The 23705-nt window shown below is 36.7% G+C and overlaps 1 protein-coding gene across 4 annotated transcripts in view; it reads right to left on the bottom strand.

Moving 5' to 3' along the window:
* pde8b (phosphodiesterase 8B) overlaps positions 1 to 23705 on the bottom strand; it is a 73317-nt gene that overhangs the window by 25228 nt on the left and 24384 nt on the right. For 2 of the 4 annotated variants that reach the window (XM_065243915.2, XM_065243914.2), the window contains exons 2-14: positions 20143 to 20199; positions 16801 to 16991; positions 15297 to 15356; positions 15099 to 15156; positions 13182 to 13270; positions 12822 to 12900; positions 12521 to 12661; positions 12332 to 12420; positions 9957 to 10011; positions 8751 to 8802; positions 6498 to 6575; positions 5602 to 5678; positions 985 to 1149 (exon numbers count right to left, since the gene is read on the bottom strand). In XM_065243915.2, the coding sequence (XP_065099987.1) occupies positions 985 to 1149; positions 5602 to 5678; positions 6498 to 6575; positions 8751 to 8802; positions 9957 to 10011; positions 12332 to 12420; positions 12521 to 12661; positions 12822 to 12900; positions 13182 to 13270; positions 15099 to 15156; positions 15297 to 15356; positions 16801 to 16991; positions 20143 to 20199 (1191 nt within the window). The other 2 variants (XM_065243917.1, XM_065243916.1) reach the window with 2 other exon arrangements.

Genomic DNA, 23705 nt, shown 5'->3' with positions numbered 1-23705 from the left:
AAATAAGAGGTGTATGGTGTTACTCTTGACTCTAGTAAACACTATGTGCTCAAACTGTCATCTACTTTCAACAGAGACTCTCCAACTCCATCCTCAAACCGCAACCCAAAATATCATTATCATAACCTGCCCTACAAATGTGAAGCATTTTGAATCATGTGGAAGACTTTAAAAGAAGCCGACGTGTGGCTGACAGACAGAAAAATGATGTGTAAATAAACACAGCGGTATCGTCATTGACCGCTGGCTAACTGTGAACCAGTCTGTGCCAGGCAGCTTAGAGCTCAATGCTTTTGTGCCACAAAAACACGACTTTTCAAATCACATGACTGCCATGCACATGAAGTCATTTTCGGTATACAGGACATGTTTCCTGGCAGACCACGCCTGAATGTCTCCCGTAATGATGAAAGATCTTCTCTAGGTTCAGTCCTGTAAAATCAGACTGTGGCATTTCCCGCATCCTTGAAATGTGTACCGCTTATGTGTTTGATCTGTGGTTCTTTCTATAATTTCAAACACAATATCATAGCAATGCACTCGTATTTTAAAAGGTGGTTTCAATATGAATTCATAAAATCTCATTTGTGTAAAATTACAATTCAGTCTTTGTAAAGGTTATGACATCATAGTTATATAAATATATGTCTGCGTACATATATTTTTTATGGCATGATAACGTGAGTGACATAAAAAGCCCAAAATGTGTAAAGAAATTAAATTGGCTTTTAAAAAAGGAAAATTTGATTTAGCTTGATGTCAAGCATTATTTATAGATCTTTCATGTTGATCTGATAAGTAACATCCCCAATTGTTCAAATTGCGAACTGATTTCAATTAATTGAAATTCAATTGAAATATTAAAAAATATTTTCAGATGCTTGCACACAGTGACCTACAAAGCACAGCACACAATGTCTACGAAGGCATGCACATTAGTTATTTATTCTAAAATAAAAGATATGATAAACGTCCCCTACTTACGCTCATAAGTCCCCCCACCAGGTCGTTGGTGTGAGGGTCGTCCTCTTTTGAGGCCAGTTGGGGCGAGTAGAGCTCCGTGGTCCGTAAGATTTCCAAAACACGATCTAGAGCTTCTGCCACAGTCACGGGACTGCTCTCCTGTGCTGCGTTAATGATATTTATCACCTGGAGGAAATAAAATACAGACAGATGGTAGGAAACAAAAAAACACTTATCAAAGGTTTAAACTCATAAACATCTGAGACATAAAAATGTCTGCTTTCATACGCTGATCTAAACAAATCGTTGGTCATTCACAAGCAGTCGTAAATACACAAAGGCACACATTTGGACAAAGCCACTGAATGTGTGTCTTTAGGCTATTCAACTATACGCAGAGACGTAGGTTCTGCATTAGGGTAGCTATTAAAACAGCTGGAAGTCAGAGATATTTTATTACAAGGTATAATTTAAAATGAAATTATAATTTACTATGTAATCATTTGCACTCCTGCTGAAAAGTTCAGGATTAAAAAAGCACATGCTTAAATGTATGACATAGGTTTGTAGAGAAATTGAGCCAACTTATTAGAGCGATAGGTTATACAAATATGATTTTTCATTCAGATTTTACTCACCCTTATGCCATTACAGTCATCGGGATTACATTTATGAACGATGTTTGTGATTTTTGGAGCTTCGCCATTTGAGTACCATATACGCAGATACCATGAAGAAAGAAAGTTTTATACATTTGGGATGGCATGAGGATGAGTAAAAAAAAGGATTTTCAGATTGCAGTAAACTATTCCTGAAAATTACTGCAAAACTAAACATTTGATGCCAATTGAGTCCAGATATTTGGATTTTTTGATAATTGAATTACGTCATTAACTGTGGGTAGGGAACCAAAACATAAACAATTGATATAACAGTAGATAATAATTTATTATACTGGATATAATATATGTGACTCAGTCTGTGACCAATCATCCTACATTATGCAAATTAGATTCTGTGAAATATAACCTTGATATCTTTAATATTGACTGAGTAAAGCCATGCATGTCAAGCAATGATGCCAATCTAATAATAAGATTATCAGACTTAAGTCTGTATCTCACAGACAGGGTCACATATGTGACCCTGCACCACAAAACCGGTGTATGTGTATGTGTATATTTGTAGTAATAGCCAAAAATATTTGTATGGGTCAAAATTGTAGATTCTTTTTAATGCCAAAAATCATTAGGCAATTAAGTAAAGATCATGCTCCTTGAAGATATTTTATACATGCCCTACCATAAATATATAAAAAATTATTTATCATTAGTAATAAGTGTTGCTAAGGATTCATATGGACAACTTTAAAGGCGATTTTCTTTAATATTTATATTTTTTGCACCCCTAGTTTTCAGATTTTCAATTATAGTTGTATCTGTGCCATATATTTTCCTATCCTGACAAAACATGCAGTACTGTGCAAAAGTCTTTGCTTTTGCAATGTTAGAGTGATCACATATAATTGTTTCTCAGTCTCTTTAATAGAATACATCCAGAAAATACATGAAGTGTATATGGTATAAAAAACTGTATAAAAATGTAAACTGATGTGTCAAGTTTTTAGGGTAAACTCCTCTTCCACTTAAGCAATAGCAGGAAACTGCAGGATCTCTTCAACAAAAATAAATTTAATCCTAATTTCTACATTTTAAAGAAATTAAGGCCGGGTTATAATTTTTTCCACGTCCGTGCAGCACTAATTTGCTCAAAATGCTCAAGATTTGTTTAATGCCAAGAAAGGTCACACTAAACACCGACAATGCCTAAAGTAGACATTTAGTGCTGATTTTTTTTTACATATTTCCTGTATTTTCTGCTTGTATCTTAATAAAATAAATATGGATGGATCTGTTTAGTGTTTATAGTGTAGTGGCCTGTCTCAACATTTTCACGCGCATGCGTTGTGATACGCGGACTGTCCGCATGGTCTCAAATTTCAGGCAGCACGTGGACGGTGCGTGCCGACGGCCTCGGACCCTCCTGATGAAGAAAATGGCGTCATGCGGACATTGCGCATACACGACGTCCCTAGTATACCTTCGGCTTTAGTAATTTTACTTCATTCTGCTTCAAACACTCAAGGGGCCCTATCTTGCACCCAGCGCAATTGACTTTGTCAGTGACGCAAGTATCATTCGTATTTTGCGCCGGCGCACAGCGGGGTTTTTCCCTCCACAGATGCACGTCAGCAAACTAGGGAATGAACTTGCGCTCCCTGGGCGGTTCAGCGCAAAAAGGAGGCGTGTTGCGGCGCAAACCATCTCTTATGCTATTTTGCAGTTTCAAAAAACAATTGCGCTACTAACCAAAAAAAACTAGTCTAAAGTCAGTGGCGCGTTGCGCGTGGTTCATTATGCTATTTTAAGGGCGCATGCTTGACCATAATGTATAGCGTGCACAACGCGCATACACTTTGCTTATCTAATCTACACAGATGCAACAGTTATTTTTGCAAATCATAAATTGTTACACTTAAAAATATTAATACACGAGATAAGGGGAATCATAGTGGTGAGCATTGTGGTGATAGTTTTTATTTATTCTCATGCAAATAACGATTAAAATATTTTCATAAGTTTGTTGTGTGGCTGTATTACGTTTATTTTATGTAAATAATAGTTAAAATGTTTTCATAAGAAACCTTAATGTATATGAACTTGATTTGTAAGAGTACTTTGGGGTTGGACCTTGCTTGCGTTTCTTGGGTCCGATTTCAAAGCCCCCAAACCCTTTCAGCGGTGAGGGTGGACGCAGCGATGTCCTCTGCTGGCGTCAAGTCCTGAGGCAGATCCACCTCCCGTTACACGGCGTGCCCGATTTATGCTGGCAAGCGTGGGATTCCCCCGTACAAGGACGTCGGTCTCCTCGGCTGTGAACCGCTCCTGGCGTGCGCCTGGTAAATCCGTCATAATAATAGCAACCCGCCATGGAACTTGCGCCCTTGCGTTTAAAGGGAATGTTGGCTAGCGTTCTGATTGGTTTATTTGACGTTACGCCCAAACCACACCTATGAATAATGAACCTACTTCAGACCAACCCCTTATTGATTTGCGCCCGGCGCAAGAGTTATTTCTCACGCCGGGAAAATAGCAACAGCGCCCAAGATCCGCCCACAAACTCACTTGCGCGTTGCGCTTCGCACTTGCGTTTCAGATCGTTAAAATAGAGCCCAAGATGTGTTTAGTGCCAAGAGAGGTCACACTAAACACCGACAATGCCTAACGCCCCATTCAGACAGCCAACGACAAGCAGTAGCAGAGCGACGCGATCTCATTCATTTCAATGGAAACCTGGGGACTTCCGGCGACACGAGCGAAAGTGACCGTTGGCGACCGTATGGGCGTGTCCAGTGACGCGAGAAAGTTAAGAAAAGTTTAACTTTATGCAAATGTCGAGCGACTTTTGAGAGCGACTACCAATGAGAACAAAGCAGTGGAGTTTACGTCATCCTTCTCTCGTCAGTTACTGGCGTGGATGGTACTCATTTGTTTATGACAAGCAGATTTAGAAACGCCTCATTGAAAGAGACGGGCGACATACAGCGATAACGTCGCTGGCTGTCTGAACGAGGGGTAAAGGAGACATTTAGTCCTGATTTTTTTGTACATATTTCCTGTATTTTCTGCTTGTATCTTAATAAAATAAATATGGATGAACATTAAAACCTCTTAAAACAACAAGTCTGGTGGTGGTGGCTAGGCATGGGCCAGTTACCGGTTTCAAGGTATACCAAGGTTTTAAACAGTTTTATTTATAATTTTCTGTAATACCGTTTGCAAGGTATGAGCTGGGTTTACACAAAATTTATTAAATCATTAAGTCAAGTAATTTACATTTAATATATATTACAAAATTTTTTTTGTAAGAAAATTAAAATTCAAAGGCTTTATTTTCACGGAGCATACAAGTTGTATGTTGCTTAAAACTGCCTAAGACTTTTGCACAGTACTGTATATCAATGGGAATCCTTTTTTATTCAGCTTTAAATATCAGATTTAAAGGAATAGTCTACCCTTTTGCCATATTAAACTATGTTATTACCTCAGCCTAGACGAATTAATACATACCTATCTTTTTTCAATGCGTGCACTGTACAGCACGTTGTGAATGTGTTAGCATTTAGCCTAGCCCCATTCATTCCTATGGTACAAAAAAAGTTTTATTTTGTGGCACCATACTTACTGATATAACTCCTCATGTAACAGTCTTTGAATAGGAAAAAAACACGGAGGTGTTTGGTGGCTTCCCTGTTTGGTACCATATGAATGAATGGGTCTAGGCTAAATGCTAACACATTCACGACGCACTGTACAGTGCACACATTGAAAAAAGATAGGTATGTATTAATTTGTCTAGGTTGAGGTAATAACATAGTTTAATATGGAAAAAGGGTAGACTATTCCTTTAAATGTAAAAATGATTGGTTTTGTGGTCCAGGGTCACATACAGTTAAAGGCTCAGTGAGATTAATAATCAAGGGTATTAAGTTACAAGCATCTGTAGGTGTTTACAAAGGTTGGCTGATGCATCTGAATTGAGCTGATTGAGTGAAATAATGTAGAAATACAGATGTACCTTAGTGATAGGAGCCTCTATAGTCATTGAGTGAATACGAGCCATAGAGGAATATCTGCGATTCTGTAGACTGGGAGCTAAGTGAGAGAGAGAGAGAGAGAGAGAGAGAGAGAGAGAGAGAGAGAGAGAGAGAGAGAGAGAGAGAGAATGAATGAGAGGAAGAGAGAATGATTTAATTCTTTAAATAGCTCAGTTTGCGTCAGAGTGCATTGATGCTGTAGGAGTGCTGATGTCATCAACAATGACCACGTCACAAAAAGCCAGAGCTCTCTCTCTCTCATGCACACACGCACGCATGCACACACATTAAACACAGATACATTTTATACACACACATTGCTCATTTTCTGTTCTATTCATCTGTACTTCCACCTTTTCTATTTCTATCCTGTTTTCTGCATATATTTTATTATAACTTCTAAAATGCATGTTTAATGAAAAATTAAAAATAAACAAATCTATCATCAGCACGCTTATTTAATTCCTAACCCATTTGAATTTATTCTTCAAATTTGTATGTTTTTTTTCATAAAATAAAAATCCTAATGACCATAAATTAGTTGTGTAAAGCCACATTATGAATGGTACATACATATTACTTGAATACCTAACCATCCTTATTTACAATTATATATAAAAATGAATTCTCTATTTGTGTCCCATGGAGGAAAGAAAATCATACGAATTTGGAACGACATGAGTACAAGTTACTAATGAAAGTATATACATTTCTCTGTGAACAATTCTTTTAACAAAATCCAGCATTTGTACACATGTTTACAATTACACAGTTGCATTACACAATGCCGAACGGCTCCTCTTTCTACCAGATTTCAATTTCATTTTGTATTTATGTTTTTATTGATTCAATCCCCCCATCTGTGAACCTCTCTCACCATCACTGCTGTGTGAGCTGATGGATCTGACATCCACAGATTCTTTCCTCCGGTCTTTGTGACGCATGGAGTTGCATTCTGGGTAAAAACAAGAGAAGAGTATGGCAATCAGCACGCACACACTTTCAGACGTCACGACGTTAATCATCTCTTATCTGATAGCAGCCAACCAGCATTGCTGTTTGTAGAACTCAACATCGATATGACATCATCATCACGTTCAACACAGCATCAAATAGGTAGCATGTTTACTTAAATTCCAATGCTTACTGTGAGAAAACACACACACCCCTATTTATAAAAAAGACTTATTGTAAAATACACACATGCACACAAAGGCTACATGAATAAATGTAAAATCATTGGCAAGCTGATCAACAATTTTAGTCTGACGATCAAATATCCCTGGGTGCATTGCAACCATCTGTCTGCTTCTCAATGCAACATTGATCTGTTTATTTTCAGTCACATGCACTGTAAAAAATTACTCTGGAGGGTGTTAAATTTAACCCATGAAAATTAGTTATAATTTAATTAAGTATATAAGCTAGCAAGTAAAATAAAAAATAATGGGTATATTCTACCTTCACTATCCAATTTTTAACAGTAATAACTGCAATACTAAAAAAATAAGTAACATATACCCCAAAATATTGGCCTTAGCACCGCAAAGTGCGCATGAATCAACATCCAGGCGGGACTCGAGTCACCATTTTTTCATATCATATCGGCGGGAGAACTGCGGTTTGTTGACAGGTAAGTTTTTATTTAACTTGTTGATATCATCATGAATGGAAATGTTAAGTTGGTTAACTGTAAAATCTACCAGAAGTTTAGTCATTTGCGTGCTTCTCTGTCTCTGTTGTTGACAGATTGATAGGTTAGAATATGTCAGTCAGGTTAGCTTTGAATGAAACATCGCCCAGTTCTTGCACCTGTGAATACGAATAAATATCCATATTTATGATTAAAATATTAACTTCCATTATTATTATTTACATGTCTGAATCTCGTGAACAGCGGAGCTGCTCAATATGAGTGGTTGAACTTGAGCAAGCCACGTGACGAGAGAGAGCAGCGGACGGTTGATGTACGATACAGACGGGAGGGCGTCGAGCAGACAAACAAACAACGGTAAAGCTGTCGATGCTAGATAATTACTGTAAAAGTTTTCTTGCATTTATCTGTTAATATATTGAGTTTTGTTTTAGAAGGGATCCATTTATGAAGCCATTTTATTATTATTATTATTATTATTATCATTTACGGATATATACTTAACGTTGCCTTTCGCTTTTTAATGTCTGTTCAAAAAAGTATTTCGGAGTTCATATGTTATATATGAGACTTGTATATGAAGTTGAATCACTTAAAATTGAATGTAAGTACTTCTTGTTAGTGTTCAATGTTTTATGCACGTGTACTGTGAGTTATAGCATAATATGAAGTTGTATTTTTGCACTTAATAAGTTTTAAATGAAGTTGAAATGTTTGTTTGTATCGATATAGCATGCTAGTCTACTGAGGTAAATGAGATCAGTTTTTCCTCTCATATTATTGTCTTCTTTAATTTTCTAATGATAACGTGAAGAACAGTATTTAGGAATCTTGCTTTTAATGGTTTTTTAACATCTCATGAAGCCTTGGTTTATTTTGTTTTATGAAATAATATGTTCAAGAAGCTTTATGTAAAACTATGATATGTTGTATTTCACTTGAAATGTATTGGGGTTATTATACGTCCAATAATTAGTTTTAAATGTTTACAGAATGTTATTTGGTCAATAAAGCAAGCAATTTATGCAATCTTGTGCATGACTATTTTCTTATTCAACCCTCTCTGAATAAGTAATATGTAATGTTTCTTAATGGCTTATCATTATTAATAATAATTTAATAGATCTTTGCCTTAATACCAATAGGGTTAATGTTATTCATTTTTTTATAAGTAATTAGTTATGAAAAAATAGGTAGACCTTACCTAATTTTTTTTACTTTATCATAGTAATTAAATTTAGGTACTTTTTAATCAAATATATAGGATATAATTTACTCAAACAAAGTGAGTGCAAATTGTTACAACAATTTTTTTGAGTAAATTCTATAGGTTGTTTTTTACAGTGTGATATTAACCTTGTGTTTTGCAGCATGTCATGCAAACCAAATCTATAAAGCTTAATCAATATGGATGTGCTAATTAAACAACAACATATACCTTAAAAAAAGCACTAATAAAGACACACAGTGTGTTACCTGAATGTGAATGTTCACCACAGCACTTATCTTCTCTGTTAAACTTATGAACCTGCAAACACAGATCCCAAATCAGCATACATAAAAACATACACAGACTTTAACTTTCAATAATCTCGGTTTAGCGTGCGGCATCATTCCTTGTGTCCAAAATCCCATACTGTGACAGTAGGTATACTGGATTAGATAAAGTAATACCTAATATTTATGGGTAGTGTGAATGAAATTTGGAAGTACTACGTCCATATTGGATACATCACATCTATCAGTAAAGTGTTCATTAAATGCCGGTATACCTTTTCTAATACATACTTCTTGCCTAGTAAATTTCGCCTACTGCATAGTATGGAAGTAGGCAATTTCAGACGCAGCAATTGTCTTTAATGCATGCACATTAATACAATATGTAAGGGATAATTGACGATCAGCTGTTGAATTATTTGATAATAATGCACGCCTGTGGTGTAACGGCACCCCATTACCACCTTGGGTGTGCATTATTTTTGAACATTTCGACAGCTGATCGTCAATTATTCCTTATTGTATTACTGTGCGTGCATTGAAGACAATAATGCATACTTATACATTAACATACTTTCATGCAAGGTATACAATATGCATACAAAAACGATAAATTATAATACATGATATATACAATAATTTGATGTTGTGTGTTTAATATCTATAAACTACAACATATCACTTTAAGATATAAGATTTAAGGCAATTCTGATCTATTCACACACGCATCTATGGTATTTGCTAAGCTATTCTTACCATGATTATCATGGTAAATGTTTGTGATGCTTGTAACAGACAGACATGAGTAAGTGTGTGAACGGTAATACCTGAGCTAACAGAGACACCAGTGAGTAAAGCTTGAGCTATTTCACATACACGTCTGTCTGTCTCTGATCAGTTAGAATCAGCAGCGGGGTTTAGACCAGAACCTGTGGATGGTATTAATAACCCTGCGGCCCATGTGACTCTCTGACATTGACCCGTCAGGATGAACGGTTTAGCGTAGCTAACATTTCTGCCCACTGCTGTCACCATGAGCTTCACACTAGAAACTCTGGTGCTAATCTGAGAGACCTATTAATAGGTGAACATTTAAATTAAAGCGAGCAAAATTCTGGCTTACGTTTAACAGATAAAGTTTTTATATATATATGAAAATACACTTTCAGTAAATCAGGAATGTACCTGTCTGTGGTTGTCACTGTAAGGCCTCTTGACAGACACAAAATGGCGAATTTTTCTGAAAGGCGAGGGAAAAATAGTTTGCATTTACTATTTATATTTTAGTACTTGGATTATGGACAACATAACACACATTTACAAGACTTTAAACTTGAATCTGCTATATTTTAAGTCAAGTTAAAGGATTAGTCAATTTTCTTAAAAAAAATCCAGATCATTTACTCACCACCATGTCATCCAAAATGTTGATGTCTTTCTTTGTTCAGTCGAGAAGAAATTATGTTTTTTGAGAAATTAAAGTCTCATTTTAATGGACTTTAATGGACCCCAACACATCACAGTTTTAATGCAGTTCAAAACGATCCTAAACGAGGTAAAGTGGTCTAGCGAAACGATTGTCATTTTTGGCAAGAAAAATAAAAAATATGCACTTTTAAACCACAACTTCTTGTCTTCCTCCAGCTGTGTGACGCGTCAGCGCGACCTCACGTAATACGTCATCACTTCAAGAGGTCACGGATAACGTATGCGAAGACATTGTTGTATGTCGAATGATACTAATTAATGTCTTTGTGTCAGTTTATTGTTTAAAATCGTCTGCAAATGTGCGTTTCATATATGTAACACGTGACCTTTCAACATCATTACGCAATTATGTGAGGTCGACTCGCGCTGGCTCGTCACATAGCTGGAGAAAGAAGAGAAGTTGTGGTTTTAAAGTGCATATTTTTATTTTTCTTCCAAAAATGACAACTTTCGCTAGATAAGACACTTATGCCTCGTTTGAGATCGTTTAGAGTCCTTTGAAGCTGCAATTTTAAACTGCGTTAAAACTGTTAAGTGTTGGGGTCCATTAAAGTCCATTAAAATGAGAAAAATTCTGGAATGTTTTCCTCAAAAAACATACTGTAATTTATTCTCGACTGAACAAAGAAAGACATTTGGGATGACATGGTGGGAAGTAAATTATCTGGATTTTTTTTTGAAAATTGACTATCCTTTAAAGGACAAGTTCGGTATTTTAGACTTAAAGCCCTGTTTTCAGATTGTTTATGGTGAAAAAGAATGGTTTTGACTGAAATTTCGACATTTGCGGCTGCCCTGAGAATTTTCGCGTGTTTGTGTTTCAGCTCAGACCTCTACAATGGGTTTAATGGTGCACTGGAACAATCCTTCCTAAAATGCATTAAACTTTTGTTTACAAAGACGTGAAACTCATCGAGTGGTCAGGGGTGTTCACTGGTATGCTCACACAAAAATCGCTCCAAAAGACGCATTCCAACAGGTTTTATCGTAGTTTTTACCAACTCCATTGACTTGTATTAGATGTCCTGTGAGGTACGGTATTACTCTGCGCCGGGAATTTTGTTTCTATTCTTGCAATTGGCAAAGGCGGATTAGCGCCACCACCTGGGCTGGAGTGTCTATTATTCAAGCTCTCTAAGCGGAAGAATGTACGGGTGTGAGGCGTTTGGAAAAATAGGTCCACAAGATAACAACGAATGCTAAAACAGCTGTTGGAATGCATCTTTTGCAGGATTTTTGTGTGAGCATATCAGTGAACACCCCTGACCACTCGATGAGTTTCACGTCTTTGTAAACGAAAGTTTAATGCATTTTAGGAAGGATTGTTCCAGTGCACCATTAAACCCATTGTAGAGGTCTGAGCTGAAACACAAACACGCGAAAATTCTCAGGGCAGCCGCAAATGTCGAAATTTCAGTCAAAACCGTTCTATTTCACCATAAACAATCTGAAAACAGGGCTTTAAGTCTAAAATACCGAACTTGTCCTTTAATAATCAATATGATATGTTGTTATCAATTACATTTATTAATTTAGCAGACACTTCTATCCAAAGCGACAAATGAGAGAAAAAAAAAATTGTCTAATGTTTTTAAATACAGCATTGAACAACCACACTTCAGTTTTAACCTCCGTACTTAAAAGCAGGGTGCATGATCTCTGAAAGCCAATGTTGATATTTGAAATCAAGTCACCTAAACAAACACGCCCCTACCCTAATAGAATCTGGACCTTCTTTTGATGCTTACGCATCCCAGGCAACCATGTCGGTTAGTAGACACGCCCCTTACTGCTGATAGGCTACAAGTGTGTTTTAGTACTCGACCTGACTCCCTTTTCCAAAGTGTTTTTCAAAAATCATGCACCCCGCCTTTAATATCTTAATCAATGAACTTCGTTTTAGTAAGAAAATAGATGTGTTCGACTTCATACGGTGCTGTCAGAGCTTTCGAATTGCTCGCTTGGTACTTTGCTGTCATCCGCCTGCCGGTTCTTGAAGTCGAACACACCCACTATCTGCAAAGAATATGGATGCAAAATACAATGATTTTTTTGACGATCATGTGACTTACCCTCCCTGGCCAATCACAGGAGTGATCTTGACATATTGCTGAATACTGTCACCCGACTTCTTCTTTGAAAAATAGATCCCCTGCCATTCCTAAACAAACACACAACTATGTTTTTTTCACCTCATTGTTGCACTTTATAAATGCAGTACAATACTTCTAAAGGAATATGCAGTTTTGTGTCTGGCTGACCTTTCCTTTCTTCATGCAGGTGTTGATGGTGTCCAGCAGGTCAGCGCTGTTTCTGTCACTCTTGGGCAGTTCGGTCAGCTCTTTACCGATCAGTTCTCCTCTATGATAACCCATCATTTTCTCGAAAGCTGGATTTACATACTAAACACACACAGTTCACCCCAGTGTTACTCGGTTTTGTATGCCAAGGCACTAAGCTCCAGTGCTAAAGTTTGAGGAGTCAAGTCCTTATAAGGATCTCACATTAAATGAAGAGTCATGAAACTAAAGCCCCGAGGGAAATTTGGATCCCAGAACTCACTTGTATGACGTGATCTTCGCTGCTGATCTCAACGGCTTCCTGACACTGTTCTAATGCGGTAAACAATGAATTACAAGCCCTGCAAGACCATGACAAAAACAAACATTAAACGTTATTTTATGTTTAAACACTGAGGTTATATGACCAACAATCTTGTTTTTACAGACTCGCTTCTAAACACATCCATATGTTTAAAATTACTGTATCCACATTTCATCCGCATCAAATGATAAAAATGTATTGTATTATATGAATGTTTTTAAAAGTACAGTACAGTATTCAACGTTCAAAGTGTGAAGTCAGTCCTAATGATCAAACAAAAAAAAAATGGATTTCAGGAATTATAGTTTATGGACTCACCTCAGTTTAAACTGAGCTCGAACTTCTCCATGTTCTAGCTGGATTAACTCATTATAGCAGGCCGACACACTGCTGTTCTCCACATACCTCTAAGACAGAGAGAAAATGGTTTTAGGATTTTAAAATAGATTTTTTTAAATAATTTACAATGTTTTTACCCTACAAAATTAGCATGCTGGATATTTAATGCATACGAAAACACTGGATATAACAATATTTAGCACTCCTATGACTATGAAAATAGACAATGCAAAGCCACCTTAAGTCCCGCCTTTCAGTTAAAAGAACCAATCATCAATCGAACAAGGGGAGGGGCTCTGTAAAGAGTCGCGTGAAGGGATTGCCAAACTGTGCACATGCACAGTAGCTGAAGTGATTTCGACAAGGTGTTTTTAGTGCAAATTAAGCTTAAGAAACAGAAGTTATAGTACAGTTGATGTCAGGTTTATTTGTTAAGTAGGACTTTAGTCTTATTGCCGCGACTTCTCTAAATGGACTTTGATACATCTCAAGAGTCACCACATGATATAATGGACTTTTTGTTGTCCCTGCGATAAACATTTAATTGAGTTAATTTATTTGGTATTATTATTTATTTGGCCCCTTGGTTACCTTAAAAAATGTATAAGGTTTGTTTTTTTACTTTTTGTTAAGAGACGTTTTCCTATGTGACCCTGGACCACTTAATCAGTCATAAGTCATATTTCTGTAGAAATTACAGTATTACTGGCAGCTGTTTGCCAGTAACTTACTGTAGATATTACATTTATGTTATTTACTGGCAACAGTTTGTTCAAAGTTAAATGAACATAAAACATTTTCAGTCTTTATCTTCTACAGTAAGTTACTGGCAACCAGCTGCAATATTACAGCTAAGTGTTTACAGTGTATATCTGCAGCAATAACATTGTATGGGTCAAAATTATTTATTTTTTATGCCAAAAATCATTAGGATATTAAATAAAGATCCATAAAGATATTTTGTACATTTCCTAGTGTGAATATATATGTATTTATCATCAGTAATGTGTTACTAAGGACTTTATTTGGACAACTTTAAGGGATTTTTTTGCATTATCAGATTCCAGATTTTGAAATAGTTGTATCTCGGCTATCCTTACAGACCATACATCAATACAGAGCATTTTATGCAGCTTTCAGATGATGTATCTCAATAAAAATGTATCTTGGTCCAGGGTCAAATACACATTTCAGTGACAACAGGATTAAAAGCTAGGGATGCTCCGATCAAGATTTTTGGAGCCGATACGGATTTGTTGTCTTCGTGATCGGCCGATACCAATACCGATCACCGATTCTTGAAGCTGATATGCAAGCTGTATGATGACTGTAACTGTTACATTTTTTTCTAGATAAAGTAATACCACAGATGTTGCCTTTGTTATATTATGTGCAGTAATTAGGTTTATTATTCCATTCGTATGGAGTATATCCGTTCCTTAGTCAAATCGAAACTGTCAAAACTTTAAAATGCATGCAAATAATAAACTTTCTGCATGAGCATGCAATGTCTGCAATAGAAATGAGTTGTAATAGTGTTTGATGGGGATGTGAAGACGCCTTGCGCTGTAAGGGCCGGAGCACCACCACATATAAGGCAAAAAGAGAAATTCAAATATGCACGTCGCACATGAGCAACGGGTTATAAAAATTCGTAAAAATGGTCTCTAATTGCATTCGCATTCAGGAGCCCTATGATGACAAAAGTAAACAGAAAGATTGGTTCATGATATGGGCAAATTTAGCGAGTACTGATCGAGTCATTTAATGCCGTTATCGGCAGATACCGATCTACGGCCGATTGACCGGAGCATCCCTATTAAAAGCTATTTAATAGGTACATTTTACCAAAATTTTTTAACACTGGTGCTATCAAATGTCAGGTAAAATACTCACTCTGGAAAAGCCAGCAGAGAGAAGAGGAAGAAAAGAAGATTCCTCTTGATCTGAAGGACTGAGAGAGAGAGAGAGAGAGAGAGAGAGAGAGAGAGAGAGAGAGAGAGAGAGAGAGAGAGAGAGAGAGACAAAGCTCATGATGCAAACACATAACACATGGATAATGGATAAATGTTTTGAGGTTGTATGAGGTCTTACGTTTGTGGCACCACTGCTAAAATGACTGTGTGTTCGGAAGGCTTGGTCACACGAATCATTCTGTTTAAAACACAAGAAAAACATTCATTTTTACAAAATCTGAAGAAAATGTAAGTGGGTCTCAATTACACCAATTTCACCATACTGTCGCTCAGTTCTGGAAGATTACTAGGGTGCTGTAATACGGTTGCAAAAGTGTTTTATGGAAGGTAACAGTACATGTCTATTCCACATGTACGTACATGTTCAATTCAAACAATTAAAGGTTTCAGCAATAATATGAAACAATGCAATTGATTCCAAAAGAAACTCAAGAGCTTTCTGTAATGGCGCTTTTCCATTGCATAGTACCCCACCGTTTGGTTTAGGTCGGGTTGGGTAAGCTTAATTTTGGGGGCTTTTCCACTGAGTGCAGTACGTAGTACCCGATACTTTTTTAGTTCCACATCGGTTGGGGTTCCAAGGGACCCGACCTGATACCAAAACGTGACGCGAAAACACTGTAGATCACTGATTGGTCTGAGAGAATCGTCACTACCAGCGTCATTGCTATAATGTAAAGATATGCTTTACCTTTATGCTAGCTTGCGCTGTCTCGAGTAAACTTGTTGTCATCTGTGCTTTGCTGTTCCCAAACTCCCTTTTAGTGATGAAAAACTTCCACAGGTTGAGAATCAGGAACACTATAACAGTTTTTTCCCGACTTGCAGTTTGTGGCGGCACATTTGCGATGCTCACGTCCGCATATTAAATGAGGCTCAGTGGAGCGCGATGACTGATGCCACACGTGTACATACAGATAGAAACTGTCATGTAAGACAGAGGTAGTGATAAACGCGATGTGCAAACATATATTTGTGGTGATTAATTTTTATTTTGTGGAGGACTGAGAAATAAATAAATGTATGGGAATGTACAACGACGCTCTCACTTGTATGATGTCACAGCAGTAGGCAGCGCCAATATAACGACACGCCTATAATCCATCCCACTCCAAAGTGATACTAAGCTAACTAAGCCAAAGTGAAGTGAGCTGACCTGAACTGACCCAAACCAAACCGTGGGGTTCTACGCAATGGAAAAGTGCCATTAGTTTGTTCACATCTTGTTCATCTCGTATCAGTCTCTCCTCACAAGTATGCCATGGTTTTAAATACCTAATTGCCATGGAAAACCTGATGCAAGATCTCATGTGAAAGTTTAAAAACTAAACCTTCCAAAGACATCACTTGAGCCTAAAATGCTATGACAGCTGTAAACACGTAAAAAATTCTTTTTTGTTGACAATCGTCTTAAAAAAATACTGCACTTGAAATATGAAACAGATTGCCCTAATTCTAGCCCACGGTGCTGTCAATCCCATAACCCTTTGCACAAGCCTGCTGCCCACCTTCAAAAAAAAACTGAACCAAATGCCGGGTTGTGCTGCGTATGACAAGTCAGGAAAAAGAGAGACATAGATAGTGCATGTGTGTGAGCGAGAGAGAGAGCTGGCTGTACTCACCGACAGACTGCTTCTGCCTCAAAGTACCGCGAGTGCCGCCCATCAATTATGATGATCTCGTGGTGTTTGTCCAGGAAACAGTCCACCGCAGACTCAGGTGTCCGTGTGATGTTACACCTGAACCCCGCCCGCTCGCACGCCCACCAGAACGCATCGCTCTGACTGTCCTCCTTAGCGAAAACCAGTAACACCTGAGCGAGAGAGAGACAGAGGGAGAGATAGAGGAGGTGTTGGTGGGTGCGTGCGAAAGGTCAACAGTCTTTCATCCTGTTCAACACTGTGTAACCATGGAGGCGAGATGTGAAATTCCACACGGTCCAGGACACCTCTGTTGCCGCCACCGCGACCAGAAGGCTGACTTTGTGCCATCATATGTCAACCCATAGGGGGCGGAGTTACATTACACTCTCACAAACTGCTTCTATCAACACTTTAAGTGCATAAAATTGCAGTAAACACTGAGTCAGTATTATGGGTTTCTCTCGAAAATGCCTTGGTTTCATAATTCAATCCTCATGTCGTTCCAAACACATGTGACTGTCTGCAATACCCTCTATAAGGGTTAAGGCTAAGTGGATGAAAACTCATCTAAGATAAAACAAAACTTGTTGTGCACTGTAAAAAATACTTTTCTGCCTTCAATTTTTTGTTGAATCAATTAAAATTTACAAGTCATTTTTAAACTTACTATTATTTATTTTGACTAGAGATGAGTTGTTATTACTACAGGTGAGTTGTTATAACTTTTTTTTATAACTGAAAAAAGTCAACTTCATTTTATAATACTAAGTTGACATGACTGATCTGAGTTGAATTACCAAAAAATTAAAGGCAGCAAAGTATTTTGTACAGTGTGGCTGTGTGTGTGTGTGTGTTTGGATTGTTTAGCATTAGCTCAGTTTAATTCCAAAGGGGGCTTAACAGGTGATTCATTTGTAAAATCAATTTTATTGACTCTCTGTTACATCAGCTGTAATCTGAGACCTGGAGAGTTTAAAAATAAATAAATTTGCTAAATTTACTATAACAAAGGCCTGTCAATCATTAGGTTAACACACACACACACACACACACACACACACACACACACACACACACACACACACAATAAGTATGTGACATCATAATGCATCAGTGACGGGACTGTCTCACAACGCATGAGTTCAGTTTCTGTGGCATAATGCATCAGCGTAAGGTCTCTTTGACATCATTATTTTTCAATACAGGATTTATGTGACATCATAAAACATCACTGCAAGGTCTATGTGACATCATAAAGCATCAATGCAAGGTCTATGTGACATCTTAAACATCACTACAAGGTCTATGTGACATCACAATGCATTAGTGCAGCGTTGTGACAACATAAAGCATAAGTGCAGACTCTTTTTGACATCATTATGCATCAATGCAGGATTTATGTGACACCATAAAGCATCACTGCAGGGTCTATGTGACATCACAAAGCAGTGCAGCGTCTATGTGACATCATAAAGCAAAGTTCAGACTCTTTTTGACATCATTATGCATCAATGCAGGATTTATGTGACACCATAAAGCATCACTCCAGGGTCTATGTGACATCACAAAGCAGTGCAGCGTCTATGTGACATCATAAAGCAAAGTTCAGACTCTTTTTGACATCATTATGCATCAATGCAGGATTTATGTGACACCATAAAGCATCACTGCAGGGTCTATGTGACATCACAAAGCAGTGCAGCGTCTATGTGACATCATAAAGCAAAGTGCAGACTCTTTTTGACATCATTATGCATCAATGCAGGATTTATGTGACACCATAAAGCATCACTGCAGGGTCTATGTGACATCACAACGCAGTGCAGCGTCTATGTGACATCATAAAGCAAAGTTCAGACTCTTTTTGACATCATTATGCATCAATGCAGGATTTATGTGACATCATAAAGCATCAATGCAAGGTCTATGTGACATCTTAAACATCACTGCAGGGTCTATGTGACATCACAATGCATTAGTGCAGCGTTGTGACAACATAAAGCATAAGTGCAGGCTCTTTTTGACATCATTATGCATCAGTGCAGGATTTTTGTGACATTATAATGCATCAATGCAAGGTCTATGTGACATCATAAAACATCACTGCAGGGTCTATGTGACATCACAATGCATTAGTGCAGCGTCTATAACTACGTTGAGACTGAAAAAAATAATGTTTTCTGCTCAGATCCAATTTTTTGTTTTACTGTTCACATTATGCGGCTAAAATCAGACACCTGTGTGAACTGGTCGTAGTCCTGAACTGCATCGCGTGCGCAAAAGAACAATGATACATCACACGCAGCATGCGGTAATATGAAAATAAACATGCATAATACTGAGCGTGTGTGGTGGACTTTATATGGACCTGCGCAGTCAACGTGTTTTATCTTAATTCCGTTGGTGCATATATCTGCAATTGTGATGCATATCAATCTAGAATGACGTAAAGGTCGCATGAATTCTGATATGACTGTTCAGACTGATGTCGCATTGCAAAACATATGACCTGTATCTGATTTAAAACCACATATGGAAGTGGCTCAAATCAGAATCGAAAAGATCAGATTCCATGTGGTTTGTGCTGTTCACACTGCCATACAAAGAGACAGACATCACAATGCATCAGTGCAGGGTCTGTGTGACATCATAATGCATCAGTGCAGAGTCTGTTGTACAGTTGTAACACGTGACTTTTCGACGTCATTACGCATTTACGTGAGGTCGCGCTGCCTCGTCACACAGCCGGAGGAAGAAGAGAAGTTGTGGGTTATAAGTGCAATTTTTTGTATTTTTCTTGCCAAAAATGACAATCGTTTCGCTAGATAACACCCTTATGCCTCGTTTAGGATCGTTAAGAGTCCTTTAAAACTGCAATTTTAAACTGCATTAAAACTGTTAACTGTTGGGGTCCATTAAAATGAGAAAAATCCTGAAATGTTGCCCTCAAAAAACATAAACATAAACAAAAAACAAAAATATAAAATTTTCTCAACTGAACAAAGAAAGACATCAACATTTTGGTTGACATGGTGGTGAGTAAATTATCTGGATTTTTTTAAGAAAATGGACTAATCCTTTAAGAAACTAGGCACACTAATCACACTAAAATAACCTGAAGTCTTGTTTACATACAAACTTGTTATACATAACACACTCAGTTATTTGTCAATGTAGCATGCACCTCCTTTATAACCATCTCTAACCATTAAACACTAATGCTATCAATCACGCAAAACCAAACCAGTCCAATGTGTTACCAACAACAAACTTAAGAAGTACCACGTAAAACTGCTTAAAGACTGAACATTAGGACTTTACCTGTATGGGCTCCTGGGTTAAACGCATTGGTCCCAAACGCTCTTCTGTTGCAGACACCTGAGAAGAAGAAAGAGATGTTACCAAAATATCACTGAAACAGGAAACAGTCAGTAAACTGTTTTTACCATGTCCGATCCCTGAAGCAACATTCTGACTTGTCTCTGTTTTTAATCACATCTTGTGCATGCGATCTTCCTGACCAAAGTACAATTGTTGATACAAACTTCACAAGAAAAACAATTTGAGTCCGCAAAGAAAAATGCAGTTTGCATTGAAGTTGATTCGAGCAATCCCTTTCCGCATGCCCCTTCACGTTTGTTTACGTTAGTCCGTGTGTTATCATAATGTTGTGAAACTGTGTTGAGCACAAGATTATCCTCATGGTTATTCGAACAAACATTTCATCAGTTCTAATGTAGTCAAATTACAAAAACTTCACGCACTGTTAGCCGGATATGATAAAAAGACGCTGTCCAAACAGTGTTACTCCGATGACAGAGAGCAGGTGGCTTAAAGCTTCCTGCGTCATCCACTTTATCACGACACATAAGCTTCTCAGCAGGAAACACACACTTCAATACAAGACACGCACACATACACGTGCAACAAACCTACACATGCTAAACATAGCTCATGATCACGAGCATTTAACTGTGTGAAGACACAAAAATGTACAGTCAATCTGTTTAGATGAATATGTAAAATCATATTTTAATAATAGCATCTTAGTCATGTTTTCCAGGAAAATTAAGTTTAGACATGACACACTGTACATTCCTAAAATAAAATACATTACATTCACCTAAAATAAGAAAATTGACAAAGATATTTATGTTGTGTCCAAAATAGTTCCTGAAACCGTAATATAGAGAGAACATAATGTCTTTTTGTAAACCACTGATGTAACTGCAGTCATGGAAGGTCACAGTTTGGTCCATCGCTTTTTTAAACTAAACAAAATCACTTCATTTTTCTGTTACATCCTCTGAACCCCCTAGAGCTGTGAGTGGAGGACATAACACCACATTAAAAAAACAGATGAAGTTATTTAAAAATAGATCAGAGAGAATTTCAATCAGGCAGCCTTATTCTGAAAGTAATGAAAAGGGGATGGATGATCTCTCTTTCTCTCGTGTAAATGCCAGAGCTTAAAAGGAATAGTTGAAAAAAAAATGAACATTTTGTCATCATTTACTCACTCTCATGTTGTTATAAACCTATATCAATTTCTTTGTTCTGATGAACACAAAGATATTTTGAGGAATCTAATCAGAGACCCCATTGACTTCTATACTATTATTTTTATCCAAATATGGAAGCCAATGGGGCCTCTTATCAGTTTGGTTACAAAAATTATCTTACTTCAAAAAATAAATTTATACAGGTTTGTAACAACATAAGAGTGAAACATTGTGAAACATGAAACATTTTTAATTTTGGGTGAACTATCCCTTTAGGTGAGAATACATTTACTTTAGTCATCTTGCTGTTATATGTTAATTTAGCCTCTTGAACGACCACATATGGTCAACACAAAAATTAAAACCAGATTTACTATTTGATTATAGACAATATTAACAAAATACACTGTAAAAAGTGAAAGTTGGATCTACTTAAAAAAATAATTTCACTTGGCAACATTTAAATATTTAAGCTTTGTTTCTCACTTTAAATAAAAAAATTAATGTGAAAAAACTTTTGAAAAATTACAGTACATCAATTGGGCTGCGTTCACACGGACCATAATACGGCTGTCAAACCTGTATTTGAGTCCTTAAAACGGTTGCGTTCACACACAGTTTGGTTATTTATGGGTTTGACAACAGCATTCTATAGACGGTTTCAATGGACGCATGTGGGGTGATGCGATTACCCGTCTGACCGAAACTTAACTTCTCTGTTTGTTTAATGGTCTGACTAGTTGCTAACCTAAACTCTGGAACAAACAAACCTCGTTGAAAATAAAAGTTTTGGTTTCCTAAAGGGAAGACGGCGATCATGGATTACTGCTATTTGTTGGAAGGTTTGGGATCTGTAGTTAAGATTGTATACATTATGAATTATACATTTTGAAGTATACATTTTGAAAGCTCAAAAAGCAGACATATTCAATACAAAAGTGATCCCCATTATTCCTGGTGACAAACTCAGTTTTTGCAATATACTAAATGTTATTTAACTTAGGCGTCACCCCACCCTATTGACTTTAACGTACACTCTTGGAGCTTTCAAACGATATACAGTTTGTCATGATTAGAAAATAAATCACAAGCAAACACTGAAGTTAATGTAGGCGTTCTGCTGGTGGGACAGTGACATTTAGCAGGATATAAATGTTTTGAGGCACACTCTCTAATAAATGAATCAATTACTCTCCCTACAAAATTTATTTTATAAAACACTGTTGAAATGTCTATTCTGGAGGTTTAGACCTTTCCAATGATATATAGTTTGTAGTGATAGATTTAAATTGATATCAACCACATTGATGCAAACTTAGGTGTCCTGTATTCGCTTAACAGTTTAAAACATTATTAGGGTTAATACAGAACCTCAACAACATATGAAGTGCGCTTGAAGTGTTTCCAATTGAAGTATTTTTTAAGTTAATCCAACTTTCACTATTTACAGTGTATGTGCCAAAATTCAAAATTAAATGATTTTATTTTAATTTTCAAGGTGATAATGCTACAATCTCGAGGCAACACTGGCAATATTAAAATTAAAAGGCGAACGTAAAAAAAACTTTTAATACATATTATAACGTTTTTTTTTTTTATTGTGACAAAAATCCAATTAAAAAGGTAAAATTTACTTACCATTTTATTTTTATGGTTTTCAATTACATTTTTTAAAGTCAATTTGTATGCAAATTCTATGTTAATCAGTGGTTGTGGTTTATTTGTATATTCAGTGTTTCCCATAGATCTGAAATGTACTGGTAGCTGGTGAAAAGGGCAATCATTATCCACCGACAAAAAATGGTATACTATACATGTGACAAAGAACTAATAATGTGTGACACAACCAGTGTTGGGTGTAACTAGTTACTAAGTAATTAGTTACTGTAATTTAATTACTTTTCCTTTGAAAAAGTAAAGTAAGGGATTACTCTTATTTTTCTTGTAATCTAATTACAGTTACTTCTGATGTAACTAAATACTGTGTATGGACTCTAAAACAATTATGTATAGTACTAATACAATAGTGGATTCAACATGGTTTTAGTTTACAATTCTCATTATTAACTGGTTGATTATTATTAGCATTAATATTAATGAGATGTTGGCTGTTTATTAATACTTAATAGCACATATTAATGCCTGATTCTGCAAAACCTTATTCTACATTCTTAACCCTCCCCATTTCTACCAATACTTAAAACTAACAACTTCTTTAGTATTAATAAGCTGTAGTTGGAGTATATTGAGGCAAAAGTAGTTAATAGTTAGTTAATAGAGAGAACTGGACCCTAAAGTGGGACCAGAATAATTGATGTCCTTTTGTATATTATTTCTTCGAGCCATTTCAAGCCTATCCTTGTATCATGTACTAAATATGAT

Source organism: Paramisgurnus dabryanus, chromosome 18, assembly GCF_030506205.2.
Source record: "Paramisgurnus dabryanus chromosome 18, PD_genome_1.1, whole genome shotgun sequence".
Classification (NCBI taxonomy): Eukaryota; Metazoa; Chordata; class Actinopteri; order Cypriniformes; family Cobitidae; genus Paramisgurnus; species Paramisgurnus dabryanus.
This window is presented reverse-complemented; position numbering and strand designations above follow the sequence as displayed.